This window comes from Cherax quadricarinatus, chromosome 33 (assembly GCF_038502225.1).
Source record: "Cherax quadricarinatus isolate ZL_2023a chromosome 33, ASM3850222v1, whole genome shotgun sequence".
Lineage (NCBI taxonomy): Eukaryota > Metazoa > Arthropoda > Malacostraca > Decapoda > Parastacidae > Cherax > Cherax quadricarinatus.
In genome coordinates this window covers 26,620,030-26,637,398 of record NC_091324.1, presented here as the reverse complement: position 1 = coordinate 26,637,398, position 17,369 = coordinate 26,620,030, and the positions used below count along the sequence as shown (strand labels likewise).

The 17,369-nt window shown below is 48.1% G+C and overlaps 1 protein-coding gene across 3 annotated transcripts in view; it reads right to left on the bottom strand.

Moving 5' to 3' along the window:
• ktub (Tub domain-containing protein ktub) overlaps positions 1-17,369 on the bottom strand; it is a 435,417-nt gene that overhangs the window by 62,282 nt on the left and 355,766 nt on the right. For all 3 annotated transcript variants that reach the window (XM_070090954.1, XM_070090955.1, XM_070090956.1), the window contains one exon: positions 8,591-8,722. In XM_070090954.1, coding sequence (XP_069947055.1) covers positions 8,591-8,722 — 132 coding nt within the window. The remainder of the gene's footprint in view (positions 1-8,590; positions 8,723-17,369) is intronic.

Genomic DNA, 17,369 nt, shown 5'->3' with positions numbered 1-17,369 from the left:
TGGTGGTGTATGGTGGGGTGGTACTGGCGTGTGTGGTAGTGAATGGTGGGGGTGGTACTGGCGTGTGTGGTAGTGTATGGTGGGGGTGGTACTGGCGTGTGTGGTGTGTATGGTGGGGGTGGTACTGGCGTGTGTGGTAGTGTATGGTGGGGATGGTACTGGCGTGTGTGGTAGTGTATGGTGGGGGTGGTACTGGCGTGTGTGGTAGTGTATGGTAGGGTGGTGCTAGCCTGCGTGGTGGTGTGGTGGGGTGGTACTGGCGTGTGTGGTGGTGTATGCTGGGGGTGGTACTGGCGTGTGTGGTTGTGTATGGTGGGGGTGGTACTGGCGTGTGTGGTGGTGTATGGTGGGGTGGCACTGGCGTGTGTGGTGGTGTATGGTGGGGAGGTACTGGCGTGTGTGGTGGTGTATGGTGGGGTGGTACTGGCGTATGTGGTAGCGTATGGTGGGGTGGTACTGGCGTGTGTGGTAGTGTATGGTAGGATGGTACTAGCGTGTGTGGTGGTGTATGGTGGGGTGGTACTGGCGTGTGTGGTGGTGTATGGTGGGGGTGGTACTGGCGTGTGTGGTAGTGTATGGTGGGCTGGTACTTGAGTGTGGGGCGGTGTATGGTGGGGGTGTTACTAGCGTGTGTGGTGATGGTGGGGTGTTACTGGCGTGTGGGGTGGTGTATGGTGGGGGTGGTACTGGCGTGTGTAGTGGTGTATGGTGGGGGTGGTACTGGCGTGTGTGGTAGTGTATGGTGTGGGTGGTACTGGCGTGTGTGGTGGTGTATGGTGGGGAGGTGCTGGCGTGTGTGGTGGTGTATGGTGGGGTGGTACTGGCGTATGTGGTAGCGTATGGTGGGGTGGTACTGGCGTGTGTGGTAGTGTATGGTAGGATGGTACTAGCGTGTGTGGTGGTGTATGGTGGGGTGGTACTGGCGTGTGTGGTGGTGTATGGTGGGGGTGGTACTGGCGTGTGTGGTAGTGTATGGTGGGCTGGTACTTGAGTGTGGGGCGGTGTATGGTGGGGGTGTTACTAGCGTGTGTTGTGATGGTGGGGTGTTACTGGCGTGTGGGGTGGTGTATGGTGGGGGTGGTACTGGCGTGTGTAGTGGTGTATGGTGGGGGTGGTACTGGCGTGTGTGGTAGTGTATGGTGTGGGTGGTACTGGCGTGTGTGGTGGTGTATGGTGGGGTGGTACTGGCGTGTGTGGTGGTGTATGGTGGGGTGGTACTGGCATGTGTGGTAGTGTATGGTGGGGGTGGTACTGGCGTGTGTGGTGTATGGTGGGGTGACACTGGCGTGTGTGGTGGTGTATGGTGGGGTGGTACTGGCGTGTGTGGTAGTGAATGGTGGGGGTGGTACTGGCGTGTGTGGTAGTGTATGGTGGGGGTGGTACTGGCGTGTGTGGTGGTGTATGGTGGGGGTGGTACTGGCGTGTGTGGTAGTGTATGGTGGGGATGGTACTGGCGTGTGTGGTAGTGTATGGTGGGGGTGGTACTGGCGTGTGTGGTAGTGTATGGTAGGGTGGTGCTAGCCTGCGTGGTGGTGTGGTGGGGTGGTACTGGCGTGTGTGGTGGTGTATGCTGGGGGTGGTACTGGCGTGTGTGGTTGTGTATGGTGGGGGTGGTACTGGCGTGTGTGGTGGTGTATGGTGGGGGGCACTGGCACTGGCGTGTGTGGTGGTGTATGGTGTGGGGAGGTACTGGCGTGTGTGGTGGTGTATGGTGGGGTGGTACTGGCGTATGTGGTAGCGTATGGTGGGGTGGTACTGGCGTGTGTGGTAGTGTATGGTAGGATGGTACTAGCGTGTGTGGTGGTGTATGGTGGGGGTGGTACTGGCGTGTGTGGTGGTGTATGGTGGGGGTGGTACTGGCGTGTGTGGTAGTGTATGGTGGGCTGGTACTTGAGTGTGGGGCGGTGTATGGTGGGGGTGTTACTAGCGTGTGTGGTGATGGTGGGGTGTTACTGGCGTGTGGGGTGGTGTATGGTGGGGGTGGTACTGGCGTGTGTAGTGGTGTATGGTGGGGGTGGTACTGGCGTGTGTGGTAGTGTATGGTGTGGGTGGTACTGGCGTGTGTGGTGGTGTATGGTGGGGTGGTACTGGCGTGTGTGGTGGTGTATGGTGGGGTGGTACTGGCATGTGTGGTAGTGTATGGTGGAGGTAGTACTGGCGTGTGTGGTAGTGTATGGTGGGGGTGGTACTAGCGTGTGTGGTAGTGTATAGTAGGGTGGTACTAGCGCGTATGGTGGTGTATGGTGGGGGTGGTACTGGCGTGTGTGGTGGTGTATGGTGGGCTGGTACTGGAGTGTGGGGCGGTGTATGGTGGGGGTGGTACTAGCATGTGTAGTGATGGTGGGGTGGTACTGGCGTGTGGGGTGGTTTATGGTGGGGGTGGGACTGGCGTGTGTAGTGGTGTATGGTGGGGTGGTACTAGAATATGTGGTGGTGTATGGTGGGGGTGGTACTGGAGTGTGTGGTGGTGTATGGTGGGGGTGGCTTGTGTAGTGGTGTATGACTGGGTGGTACTGGCATGTGTGGTGTGTGGTGGGGTGGTACTGGCATGTGGGGTGGTTTATGGTGGGGTGATACTGGCGTGTGTGGTGGTGTATGGTTGTGTGGTTCTGGCATGTGTGTGGTGGTGTATGGTTGGTGTAGACGCCTGTACTGTCTGCACAGACAGCCTATGCTGTCTGCCAGCTTAGTTCATATTTCGCGCCACTCAGATGCTGCCCTCTGTAGCCAGGCCTCTCGGTGGGCACGCCAGCCTGCCGGCCCTTGCCACGCTCTCACTCACACAGTGGCCTAGCAGGAAGACACAAGGCCTACTCCTAGCTCTCTCTCGTGGCATGGCCCTCCCGGGCCATGGGCACAACACACAAGCCTGTGTACCCACCACGACTTAACAATAAAGTAAGAAGCCTCAGAAGAAGTATATCATTTAACCACCCACTTTCAGCCCTATCAAACAAACCCATTAAACATTGGTGGCAATGGTGGGATCAGCAGTTGTGTTTGCCCAGAGAGAGGAAGGAAGAGGTATGAAGCCATCTTCACTTTATCACCCTATACAAGAAGCATCCGTCTCTCAACGAGTTATCCTGATGTCGTGTCTGCAAGTTTCAGCATCCAGACACAGGTACAAGCAGGATCCAGCCGAAATTTACCGAATTTCTTCGAGAATTGTGAGTGGCGTCCCAGTGACCCCACCCTACAGCGTCCCACGCTGTTTCTCAAGTCACGTGTTCAGCGTCACTTGTATGTTGCTGTTGTTGTTCAGCTCAGCAGAGCTGTTTCAATAAGCCAGAGGTGAGTTTCGTGGCGATTTCTGCGTCCAGTGTGAGTTCTCCACGTGTTTGTGGGAGGAGGAAGTGGCAGCTCCTTGCCTCGCCCTGCTGTACTCTCACATCTCACCAGCCTACCATACACTCACCACTGCTCACTCCCTCTGCTGTGTTTTCTGCTGTTTTTCGTGTGATTCATTGCCAGAGCTGTGTATCCAAGTGCCCGAGGCCACTCGAAGCTATGTGGATCAGCAAGCCACGCAGATCAGCATGCCACGTAGATCACGACACCACGTGGATCCCGACGCCACGTGGGTGTGGGTGATGTCACGTGGATCTACAAACCATGTGAGTTACCAAGCCAGATGTCCCAGGCCTCATGCTGTGGTCTGCTGCCTGCATCACATTGACGTCACCGACGATACTGCTCGACTTCATGACGTCACGATGTCTGCTGACGTCACCTCACGATGTCTGCCTGACGTCACCTCGAGATGTCTGCTGACGTCACAGTGCTGCTGACGTCACCTCGCGACATCACGCCTGACATCACATGATGTCACATCGAGTGTTTCTAGTAATTATTTCAGTATTGTCGAGAAGATTGAGAGAAAATATATGTCGTGTGTTAATTAATTCCTCTCAGTCAGTGTTCTCACATGTTAGTGTACTGCGGGTGTGTGTAGTTTCCGTGTGTCCAGTGAGGTCTGAGCCAGACCTGAGTAGCACCACTGTGCTAAATCACCCGTGTGACCAGTGCGTTTGACAGCATCAGCCCCTGAGTGACCGAGCCCTCTTGTACAGAAAGCTTTTATGCTCGTCGCTCGTGATGTTCTGCAGAATCGTACCTGCTACGATTCCCATCGAGATTTGTTTCATTTCACCTCCAGACCGTCAGAGTGCAGTTATATGTAGAGAAACAAGTCTGGGGATGTTTAGACTAACCTCTGCTATAACTCCAACTGCCGAGAGAATGACACTCGCCAAGCCGCAGTTAGCCACTGTCGGCAGGCGCTGTGTCAGCCTCGTGTCACAAGCTTCAGTGAGCAGCCTGCACAAAGATGATGTCACTTTGACTGCTAGCTCGCTCACTGCAGTCTGGTGTATGATGTTACGACTCCCAGATGTTTCGCCCAGTCGTCTCTGCCACGGCTTGCTCCACAACTCATTCCACGCTCGCCGGCAGTGACAGCCCAGTGACAGTACCAGTCTAGAAGTGTCCTCCTGAGTCGCTTGCCAGAAGTCCTGCCCAGTTGCCGAGTTTTGTCGACGCCTCACTCGAGGGCACCAGCATGTGCCCCAGGTTGAGTGAAACCTGCAGCGACTCCTACGATGACTGCTTCACCGTTCCAGAGGAGACCGTATCCTGTTATGCTACAGCTCAGCCGCAGCGATGTCTCCTGTGTTGCAGTATCTGTCCAGACGCAGGAGGGCGTGCAGTGATGCCCTTCGACGCTCACTGTCTATGACCATGATGTTTAGCACACCCTACATGTTTTTTTCTTCCCTCCCTGTAAGAAGTTTTTTTTTTCCATGTTCATATGTATATATATGTTTTTATTTTGTGTTCTGTGCCCTGTGCCTACGAGAGAGAGACCGAGTTCCTTTTACCACCAGTATTGTCGCGTTGGGACGACGCGCGGTAGGTGGCCGAGCGTATGTAGACAGCCTGTACTGTCTGCACAGACAGCCTATGCTGTCTGCCAGCTTAGTTCATATTTTGCGCCACTCAGATGCTGCCCTTTTGTAGCCAGGCCTCTCGGTGGGCACGCCAGCCTGCTGGCCCTTGCCACGCTCTCACTCACACAGCGGGCTAGCAGGAAGACACAAGGCCTACTCCTAGCTCTCTCTCGTGGCATGGCCCTCCCGGGCCATGGGCACAACACACAACCCTGTGTACCCACCACGACTTAACAATAAAGTAAGAAGCCTCCGAAGAAGTATATCATTTAACCACCCACTTTCAGCCCTATCAAACAAACCCATTAAACATTGGGTGGTACTGGCGTGTGTGGTGGTGTATGGTTGGGTGGTACTGGTGGTGTGTGTGTGGTGGTGTATGGTTGGGTGGTACTGGCGTGTGTGGTGGTGTATGGTTGGGTGGTACTGGCATGTGTGTGGTGGTGTATGGTTGGGTGGTACTGGCATGTGTGTGGTGGTGTATGGTTGGGTGGTACTGGCGTGTGTGGTGGTGTATGGTTGGGTGGTACTGGTGTGTGTGTGGTGGTGTATGGTTGGGTGGTACTGGTGTGTGTGTGGTGGTGTATGGTTGGGTGGTACTGGTGTGTGTGTGGTGGTGTATGGTTGGGTGGTACTGGTGTGTGTGTGGTGGTGTATGGTTGGGTGGTACTGGCGTGTGTGGTGGTGCATGGTTGGGTGGTACTGGTGTGTGTGTGGTGGTGTATGGTTGGGTGGTACTGGTGTGTGTGTGGTGGTGTATGGTTGGGTGGTACTGGCGTGTGTGGTGGTGTATGGTTGGGTGGTACTGGCGTGTGTGGTGGTGTATGGTTGGGTGGTACTGGCATGTGTGTGGTGGTGTATGGTTGGGTGGTACTGGCATGTGTGTGGTGGTGTATGGTTGGGTGGTACTGGCGTGTGTGGTGGTGTATGGTTGGGTGGTACTGGCATGTGTGTGGTGGTGTATGGTTGGGTGGTACTGGCGTGTGTGTGGTGGTGTATGGTTGGGTGGTACTGGCGTGTGTGTGGTGGTGTATGGTTGGGTGGTACTGGCGTATGTGTGGCGGTGTATGGTTGGGTGGTACTGGCGTGTGTGGTGGTGTATGGTTGGGTGGTACTGGCGTGTGTGGTGGTGTATGGTTGGGTGGTACTGGCATGTGTGTGGTGGTGTATGGTTGGGTGGTACTGGCGTGTGTGGTGGTGTATGGTTGGGTGGTACTGGCGTGTGGTGGTGTATGGTTGGGTGGTACTGGCGTGTGTGGTGGTGTATGGTTGGGTGGTACTGGCGTGTGTGGTGGTGTATGGTTGGGTGGTACTGGCGTGTGTGGTGGTGTATGGTTGGGTGGTACTGGCGTGTGTGGTGGTGTATGGTTGGGTGGTACTGGCGTGTGTGGTGGTGTATGGTTGGGTGGTACTGGCGTGTGTGGTGGTGTATGGTTGGGTGGTACTGGCGTGTGTGGTGGTGTATGGTTGGGTGGTACTGGCGTGTGTGTGGTGGTGTATGGTTGGGTGGTACTTACGTGTGTGTGGTGGTGTACGGTTGGGTGGTACTGGCGTGTGTGTGGTGGTGTATGGTTGGGTGGTACTGGCGTGTGTGTGGTGGTGTATGGTTGGGTGGTACTGGCGTGTGTGTGGTGGTGTATGGTTGGGTGGTACTGGCGTGTGTGGTGGTGTATGGTTGGGTGGTACTGGCGTGTGTGGTGGTGTATGGTTGGGTGGTACTGGCGTGTGTGGTGGTGTATGGTTGGGTGGTACTGGCGTGTGTGGTGGTGTATGGTTGGGTGGTACTGGCGTGTGTGGTGGTGTATGGTTGGGTGGTACTGGCGTGTGTGGTGGTGTATGGTTGGGTGGTACTGGCGTGTGTGGTGGTGTATGGTTGGGTGGTACTGGCGTGTGTGGTGGTCGTGATGAAGACAAGTACCTCTGTGATGTTGTTCCACCAGGTGGTGCTAAGCTATACCTTTGTATAGTAATAGCTCAACCAAAAGAGGAAATAAAGCAGATAAATTAATATATATATATATATATATATATATATATATATATATATATATATATATATATATATATATATATATATATATATATATATATATATATATACTGTTCATATATATTCCCAACATCAGAATTTATATAAATCATTTACATACATACAGAATTGAACACAAATTAGCCACATTAATGAACAGAGTTCGAGAGAGTAATGGACTAAGAACACTCTCGGCTACAACAGTTTAGACACTCATAAAGAATTACGAGAGGCTGTCTGTATGATGTGAGTCAACGAAAGACAGGAAAACTCTGGCTGAGTGTTCTACAACCAAGGTAATTTCACCAGCCAACTCGCCCTCACTTTGAAACATCTAAATGCCTGAGCACCACGGCTAACTAGACCGATCTACAGTGGTCGAATCATCGCTAGCTGGCTCCGGCTACCTGTACTTTTAGCTGGTTGGGATGATATGCAAGTGGCTTATGAAGAACACCCGCCACTGCACTAAGTGCTCACCACAGTAATAGATGGTGGTGGTGTGTGGTGGGAAAGGTAGTGATGGTGTTCTTCTATGCTCCTCTACTCACCCACCCACCTACTAACCCACTACCAAACACTCACAGTCTCATCCACCACCCCACTCACCCACCCCAGTAAGCTCTCAGCTCTCTGAGCCGGAGGTTCCCTTGACGATACCTCTCACAATCCTCCATTTCCGTTTTGAGTCATTCATTCTTTACTTGCCGTCGCTGCTCCTGGGCACACTCGCAGCATATATAAGTCTGCTTTCACTCTTCCCTCAAAGGAATCCAGCACCCTTTCTGTCCCTGCCTGTCCAGATCGCCCCGCTCTTAAACCCCTTCTCTCTAAGATTAAATTTCCGGGGCTCCCAGTTTAACTTGTGCGAGAGAAGAGGGTGGTGGAGTCCACTGGTCCAAAGGGAATAATTCTCAGACTTTCTCTTCTCTTGCTTCACCTTCACTATATTTTTTCCGCTTCTCATGTATCGTCTCTTCCTTTTCCAAGAACTGTTGTTGTTGGTATTTTCCTTCCCCAGCTCTCCTTCCCTCTCCTACCTTGCCTCTCCTTATATTTGAATGCCGGCCTGTTTTTCAAGGAAATTCACTTTTTTTGACTGAGTGTACCCGTGGACCCACCCTCGGGCAGTGTAACTCTCTTTACTATTCCTTGCCTTCCTTTACCTTTCTTGCCTCTCTTTATTTTCTTCCTTGTCTTTTTTTCCTCTCCACCTTCTTCGCCTCAAATATTCTTCAGTGGGAAAATCGTCCTCAGGTACTCACCAGTGGAGAAGCTCTTCTCAGGTACTCACAGTGGAGAGGTTCTTTTCAGGTACTCACCAGTGGAGAAGCTCTTCTCAGGTACTCACCATTGAGAAAGTCGTTCTCTGGTACTCACCAGTGGGAAGGTCGTCCTCTAGTACTCACCAGTGGGAAGGTCGTCCTCTAGTACTCACCAGTGGGAAGGTCGTCCTCTAGTACTCACCAGTGGGAAGGTCGTCCTCTAGTACTCACCAGTGGGAAGGTCGTCCTCTAGTACTCACCAGTGGGAAGGTCGTCCTCTAGTACTCACCAGTGGGAAGGTCGTCCTCTAGTACTCACCAGTGGGAAGGTCGTCCTCTAGTACTCACCAGTGGGAAGGTCGTCCTCGTCGTCTGTGAAGTCCGAGGTCTGACCCACCACTGGCAACACCTGCACCGTCGTCATGGCAGCGTCCGGACTCAAACCGTCCGTCATAGCGTACTGCAGCGGCCCGTCGTAACCTGACAGAGAGAACACCTTTGTTGTGGGTGGTCGTAACAGAGAAAATATTATTGTTGTGGGTAGTTATAACAGACAGAACACCAGTGTTGTGGGTAGCTATAACAGAGAGGACACCATTGTTGTGGGTCGTTATAACCATCGTTGTGGGTGGTCATAACAGAGAGAACACCATTAGTGTTGGTCATAATATGAACAACTACCACCATATTCAACTCAGTCTTACAAAGTGTATTTCCAGTGTTCAATCACACACACACACACACACACACACACACACACACACACACACACACACACACACACACACATCTGTCTACTCTACCCACCGAAGACAGGGGTCCCAGGCTACCAAACACCTACCAACTCGCCACTACTTGAAGAAGAAGCTGTAACCACACACTTCACAGTGTAACACACTTCTTTAAATTAATCTATGGAAGTCTGAAGGTTGAAATTGTGATCTGTAATAGTAATTTCATCCTATAATTTTAACTGCACGTTAATGTATGTTCTGACGTATTTGAAATATATTACGTCTCGTGTTTTCCATTGTTTTTCACGTCATTAGTGTTGAAGCCGTGTGAGTCGTTCAACCCAGAGACTGGTTTAGGCTTGATCCTCCGGCCGCTAATTGAGGATCTGTCGCTCGTTAGTCAGGCTGCTGGCAACTGTCAGATTTTCTCATTGATTCAGTCATCGCTTCTACATTGCAGCCAGGATGAAGACATCAGTGTTAGTTAGAACCAGGATGGAGACATCAGTGTTAGAACCAGGATGGAGACATCAGTGTTAGAACCAGGATGGAGACATCAGTGTTAGAACCAGGATGGAGACATCAGTGTTAGAACCAGGATGGAGACATCATTGTTAGTTAGAACCAGGATGGAGACATCATTGTTAGTTAGAACCAGGATGGAGAAATCATTGTTAGTCAGAACCAGGATGGAGACATCAGTGTTAGTCAGAACCAGGATGGAGACATCAGTGTTAGTCAGAACCAGGATGGAGACATCAGTGTTATTCAGAGTCAGGATGAAGGCATCAGTGTCAGTCAGGGCCAAGATGAAGGCATCAGTGTCAGTCAGACGAAGTATATCCACCATCCTCTCCCTTCCTCTTCGTCTTTCTCCTCTCCTCTTCCCTCCTTCCTTGCCTCATCATTTCACTCCTCCCACCCACTCACCCAAATAATTATCTCTTTTATCGACATCTTTTGTGTTCAAGGTGATGCAATTAAAAACTGAAGAGAAATTAATAGCTGTGAGGCACAAGAGATGCCAGTATACTATTAGTAGTGGCAGGTAATAATGGTGGCAGCAGGTGGAACTGGGTAGTGGCGGCCAAGGTTGATGACAGATGGGATTTATTAAATGTTGGTAACTGATAATGGTATCAGCAGGTGGTAGAGAATGATGACAGCTAAGGTTGGTAGTTGATACTCAGTCACATCTCCTTACATGTGACCAGGTCACAGCCCAATCACACCTGTATTAGTCCCATACACCAGTCCTCCACACCTGCTTCCTATACCTGCCCCACACCTCATCACATCTGTCCCCCCACACCTGCTCACCTTGTCACCTGACCTGCCTAGCACCTCGACTCTCACAAGAGACAATGTGTTTTTCCCATGCAAACTTTACCTCAGTTTGGTGTTCTTTTACACATTCGTTTGTTTTCTTCAGCAATTCGTAATTACAAGAAAGGTCTGTTTGTAAAAGTGTTTTCATTTTTTCTTCTATTTCCAGCAGTAGCTCAGAGGTAATGAGACCAACACTGAAAACAACAAAGAAATTATTGAAATGCTAAGGTGACACTTCGACTCTTTGGTCGGTGAGCCATTAATCAGACTAAAGATTGGCAACCTAAATAAACATACACAAAGGGCTGAGTTCGAACCCCATTAAGAAGCAGTCTTGAAATTAGCAGGCCAGTGTTCTAAGCTCTGTACCATTCTAACCAAATAAGATTAACCCAACTGTGACGACAATTACAGGTTTCTAACAGGTGAAGTGCATACCAGCGATTTCGTGAGTCACTGATGAGGGCAAATGTGAAGAATGTACAGAGAAATTACACTCCTCATATAGACTTAAATTACTGGGAACGCCTGAAGTCCCTCGAACTGTAAGTCCCGGAACATAGACGAGAAAGATACAGAACTTACACCTGGAAAATTTTGGAAGGATTGGTCCTAAATCAGCAAGAGGCTCGTCATACCGTGCAAAATACACACAGTGAAAAGAAGAGGCACCATGTTGAGCTACCTCAACACCCTCCCTTCATACATAAGTGTGCGGTCAGCGCCAAGTCTGATTTATTAGACTGTTAATCAGGTGTAGTCTAGGACCGAGCAGCGAGGGCAGACACCCTATAACTGATAACAGCTAAACAATGTGATAATACATAACTCCGTCGTTAATATTTTAATTTTGTAATAAGAGTAAGTTATTATTTTCACAGTTCAGTTTACTACCAATACTCTCCACTTTTTACATTGTTTATCGTGATAAAAATCTCAGAAATATTAGAGTTCATAGGTGTTATAAGATAGTGGTTTCCTTAAGATAACTGTGACTCCAAGATAGTGGTTTCCTTAAGATAACTGTGACTCCAGTTGTTCTGTATGAGTCACCTCCAGTTGTTCTGTATGAGTCACCTCCAGTTGTTCTGTATGAGTCACCTCCAGTTGTTGCTTTGTATGAGTCATACTCAAGACGAGTCACAGCATCACAACATAGACCAGCATGGACTAACATGGACCAACATGAACCAACATGAACCATGTACTATGGACCAACATCGACCATGAACCAACATGGACCATGGACCAACACGGACCAAGATGGACTATGGACCATGAACCAAAATGGACTAACATGGACCAACATGAGCCAACATGGATCAACAAGGACTAACATGCAACCTTCCAGGAGCTTTTTAATATGCAGGAAATGTTGCAGCTGGAAAATGAACTGAAAAAAAATTAAGTTGTCTAAAAATGTGTGTTCCTGCAGGGAGTTACTGACACCTGCCTGCTTGACCACCAGTTGTTTTTATCCACAGTATTTGCTTCTATATCGCTAACATTCGTTTATTTTATTATATATATAGCATTTGTTTGTGTACGTGATTCTATATTTAGTGACGACAGGAAGATGGACCAGTACTAAGGTCGAGGTGAGATAGAATTGTTAAAATCACAAACATAAGCGGACATAAACCTAGAATAAGAACTCAGCACCAAAAGTGACCAGCTCAACTACACACCAGGAACCTTCACTAACAACACTGTCATACTGTCAACACTGACCTAATGCAACTCTCTCTCTCTCTCACTGTCTTCTCTGTCTGTCTCTCTCTCTCTATCTGACCTGTTGACTTACTGACCCGCTGATGGCTGCTTCTTGATTATTCCTTCATAAATCTGACTCATCCGTTAGCTCATTAATGAAACATTTTTCTCGTTGCTGAGATGCTTTTTTTTTTGCTTGTTAGTTAGTTACCATTTGGTCCTAGGCACATGTCGATTAGACACTAGGCCTGTTGTATGTGCATGCGTGTGTATGTGTGTGTATGTGTGTGTGTGTGTGTGTGTGTGTGTGTGTGTGTGTGTGTGTGTGTGTGTGTGTTTGTGTGTGTGTACTCACCTATTTGTACTCACCTATTTGTGGTTGCAGGGGTCGAGTCACAGCTCCTGGCCCCGCCTCTTCGCTGATTGCTACTAGGTCCTCTCTCTCCCTGCCCCATGAGCTCTATCATACCTCGCCTTAAAACTATGTATGGTTCCTGCCTCCACCACATCACTTTCTAGGCTATTCCATGGCCTGACTACTCTATGACTGAAGAAATACTTCCTAACATCCCTTTGATTCATCTGAGTCTTCAACTTCCAATTGTGACCTCTTGTGTCTGTGTCCCATCTCTGGAACATCCCGTCTTTGTCCACCTCGTCTATTCCGCGCAGTATTTTATATGTCGTTATCATGTCTCCCCTGACCCTCCTGGCCTCCAGTGTCGTCAGGCCGATTTCCCTCAACCTTTCTTCATAGGACAATCCCCGTAGCTCTGGGACTAGTCTTGTTGCAAACCTTTGCACTTTCTCTAATTTCTTGACGTGCTTGACTAGGTGTGGATTCCAAACTGGTGCTGCATACTCCAGTATGGGCCTGACGTAGATGGTGTACAGAGTCTTAAACGAATCCTTACTGAGGTATCGGAACGCTATCCGTAGGTTTGCCAGGCGCCCGTATGCTGCAGCAGTTATCTGATTGATGTGCGCCTCAGGAGATATGCTCGGTGTTATACTCACCCCCAGATCTTTTTCCTTGAGTGAGGTTTGCAGTCTTTGGCCATCTAAACTATATTGTGTCTGCGGTCTTCTTTGCCCTTCCCCAATCTTCATGACTTTGCATTTGGCAGGGTTAAATTCAAGGAGCCAGTTGCTGGACCAGGCTTGTAGCCTGTCCAGATCTCTTTGTAGTCCTGCCTGATCCTCGTCCGATTCGATTCTTCTCATTAACTTCACATCGTCTGCAAACAAGGACACTTCTGAGTCTATCCCTTCCGTTATGTCGTTCACGTATACCAAGAACAGCACAGGTCCTAGGACTGACCCCTGTGGAACCCCGCTTGTCACAGGCGCCCACTCTGACACCTCGTCGCGTACCATGACTCGTTGTTGCCTCCCTGTCAGATATTCTCTGATCCAGTGCAGTGCCTTTCCTGTTATGTGTGCCTGGTCCTCTAGCTTTTGTGTGTGTGTGTGTGTATGTGTGTGTGTGTGTGTGTGTGTGTGTGTGTGTGTGTGTGTGTGTGTGTGTGTTAAGACTGTCTAGTAGGAGAGTAAATAAAGTGGTAAGTAGAACAATTAATATTGTCAAGTTAATTGAAGTTCCCTAGCATGGGCCAGTAGGCCCCCTGCAGTGCTTCAGTCTTATCTTCTAATGTCAGAAACAGAGACTTAGTACATGAAAGTTCAAACCTTCACCAATCCTTGTGCTCAAATTAATCTTTCCCCTCGCAAGTTCAACTTTATAATAATAATAATAATAATAATAATAATAATAATAATAATAATAATAATGATAATGTTAATAACATTAGCAAGAAATAATAATAATAATAATGTTAATAATTATAATAATAATTATAATAACAGCAATAACTATAATAATAATAGCAATAAAAACAATAAAAGCAGCAATAATAATAATAATAATAATAATAATAATAATGTTAATAATAATAGCAAGAAAATACTAATACTAATAATAATAATACTAATAATAATAATAATAATAATTATAATATAATTTCAATACTACTACTACTACTAATAATAATACAGTACTAGTGAGAGTGGTGTTGTTGGTACACGAGTCAGTGGTGATCAGCTGGTGTACGAGGCTTGACGATGTTTCTCTTCAAGTGTTTTACGTAAAATATGCGAATTATCTTGGATACCGGGAGCTGTGTTGTATATACTTAGGTGTTGCAGCCTCAGGAAGGCACCTGGACATCATAGAAGAGGTAAGTAGGTGTAAACTTGCTCAAATAACTGTCTTGAGTCAGTTATGTATATCCATACTTCTGGCGCCAAAAAAAGTTGAGTCCGTCGCCTCTAGTTTTCAAGTGTATATACTGTATTAAATGTGTATTTCTCAGATTATACACTGACAGGTGTGTATTTCTGTATACTGAGAAGCACAACTCGGCGTATATGAGTGTATATACAGCTGGTGTCTTCAGGGAAGCGCCATAATGCTATTTACAGGCAGATCAAAACGGATTTCCTTCTATTTTTCCCGCCGGTTAAGTTCTGATCCAAGGGAAATGGAGCTACCGTGCACGTGGCGCAAATTGAATTTCCTACCAATGTCCCAGGTATTGTATGAATCGTGATGGTTTAGCGCTTCCCCACGAATTTAACTTAATCGCCCATAAATCTATACAATCACTGACCAGGCGGGGTTCAAGCCCCGTCTGGTTAGTGATGTGTTTACAGTTACTACGATTTCGTGAATCATTACTTAAATAGAAATAAATAGATAATAAGATTGTGTGTAGCCTAGCAGGGAGAGGCTCAGATTGTGTGTAGCCTAGCAGGGAGAGGGTCAGATTGTGTGTAGCCTAGCAGGGAGAGGCTCAGATTGTGTGTAGCCTAGCAGGGAGAGGGTCAGATTGTGTGTAGCCTAGCAGGGAGAGGCTCAGATTGTGTGTAGCCTAGCAGGGAGAGGCTCAGATTGTGTGTAGCCTAGCAGGGAGAGGCTCAGATTGTGTGTAGCCTAGCAGGGAGAGGCTCAGATTGTGTGTAGCCTAGCAGGCAGAGGCTCAGATTGTGTGTAGCCTAGCAGGGAGAGGCTCAGATTGTGTGTAGCCTAGCAGGGAGAGGCTCAGATTGTGTGTAGCCTAGCAGGGAGAGGCTCAGATTGTGTGTAGCCTAGCAGGGAGAGGCTCAGATTGTGTGTAGCCTAGCAGGGAGAGGCTCAGATTTATGTAGCTTAGCAGGGAGAGGCTCAGATTGTGTGTAACCCTACCAGAGGCTCAGAATGTGTAGCCTAACAGAGTCTTAGATTCTGTGTATTATTATTATTATAATCAAGGGGAAGCGCTAAACTCGGAGGATTATACAGCACCTGGGGGGGGGATGTGGAAGGCATTCAGGCTTAATTCGGGGAACTGGAGCACTGATCCAATTCCCTAAATCAAGAGCCCCTCACCAACATCAAGGAACCTTCCTTGAGGGGTAGATTCCGTGTAGCCTAACAGGGAGAGGCTCAGATTATGTGTAGCCCTAACAGGGAGAGGCTCAGATTGTGTGTAGCCCTAACAGAAAGATGCTCAGATTGTGTGTAGCCCTAACAGAGCGAGGCTCAGATTGTGTGTAGCCCTAACAGAGAGAGGCTCAGATTGTGTGTAGCCCTAACAGAGAGAGGCTCAGATTGTGTGTAGCCCTAACAGAAAGAGGCTCAGATTGTGTAGCCCTAGCAGAGAGAGGCTCAGATTGTGTGTAGCCCTAGCAGAGAGAGGCTCAGATTGTGTGTAGCCCTAGCAGAGAGAGGCTCAGATTGTGTGTAGCCCTAGCAGAGAGAGGCTCAAGCCTTCATGCAAAATATTCATGGGTAGTGTATAGACAGGGACAGGCTATCTAAGAGGCGAGAAACAGGTGCTGAGGGACACAACTGGAAGTTAAAGACACAGGTGAGACACATGGATGTAGTCGGAAAGTGGAATGATGTCTGTGGAAAATACTGTATATATTTTCCAGAAATTCAGTATTTATATGTATATAGATGGCCATACTGTATTTAATAACATTTATTTCATAGAAAATGGGAAACTGAGCCTGGGGAGAAGGGACAGTCGCCATTTTGTTTGAATGGGAGTAACAAATGTCGTGTATAATGGGAAGAGGTTAAAATTGGGCTGACACCTCTCAAATAGGAGGCGAAATTGTTGGATGTGCATTCCTGCATAACTTGAGATATCAGGCGACTGGACAAGACAGCTCCAGGAACCTCAGATAAGTCTTATGTAGTTACCTGGCCAGTGTTATTTTCATAGATAGAAAGTGAGGTTTACTGAGTATGATACACATTAATCTCCAGTCAAATTGGTGAGTGATATTAAGATATTTTCCTTCTGTTATATAAATGTGTGTATATATAATCCTTTTTTTAATTTTAATATACAGTCCACAAATTTATATATTACCAGTATTCCTGGAGATGTATAATTCATTTAATTAATAGGTCCAGAGCAACTTGTGGATATGACAGTGGTAGGTATCGAAGGGGGACATTTTTGCGACCTAGGTGTCCCAAATTCCTGCTTGTCTAACTGATAAATAATAATTATCTATGTTCATTTACTGTTATGTATATAATGATACATTCAGATAAATGTAATTTTCCACAATGTCCATGAAATGGCGGAGGCAGGCTCCATACATAGTTTTAAGAGCAGGTACGATAGAGCCCATAACGCTAGGAGGGAGTGGATCTGGCAAGCGGCAAGTTGAGAGGGGCCAGGAGCTGAGACTCAGTTACTGAAACCACACACAGGAGATGGGACACAGAAACAAGAGGCCACAATTGGAAGTTGAAGACTCAGATGAATCAAAGGGATGTTAGGAAGTATTTCTTCAGTCATAGAGTAGTCAGGTAGTGGAGGCAGGAACTATACATAGTTTTAAGACGAGGTTTGATAAAGCTCATGGAGCAGGGAGAGAGAGGACCTAGTAGCAATCAGTGAAGAGGCGGGGCCAGGAGCTATGACTCGATCCCTGCAACCACAAATAGGTGAGTACACATACAAAAACATACAGGGTCTGAGACTCGATCGTTGCAAGTGGATATATAGGTGAGCACACACACACACACACACACACACACACACACACACACACACACACACACGCACACACGCACACACGCACACACACACACACACACACACACACACACACACACACACACACACACACACACACACACACACACACTTCCCTTGATGCAGCTTAGAGCGGAAATGTGGACTAATTTAGGTAATAGGTGCAACAGAAGCCCCGTCAAACCAATGGTAATTAACAGCGAATTTCCCGTTGATGGAAGTAATTATGATCACCGTTTATGACGTAAAGGC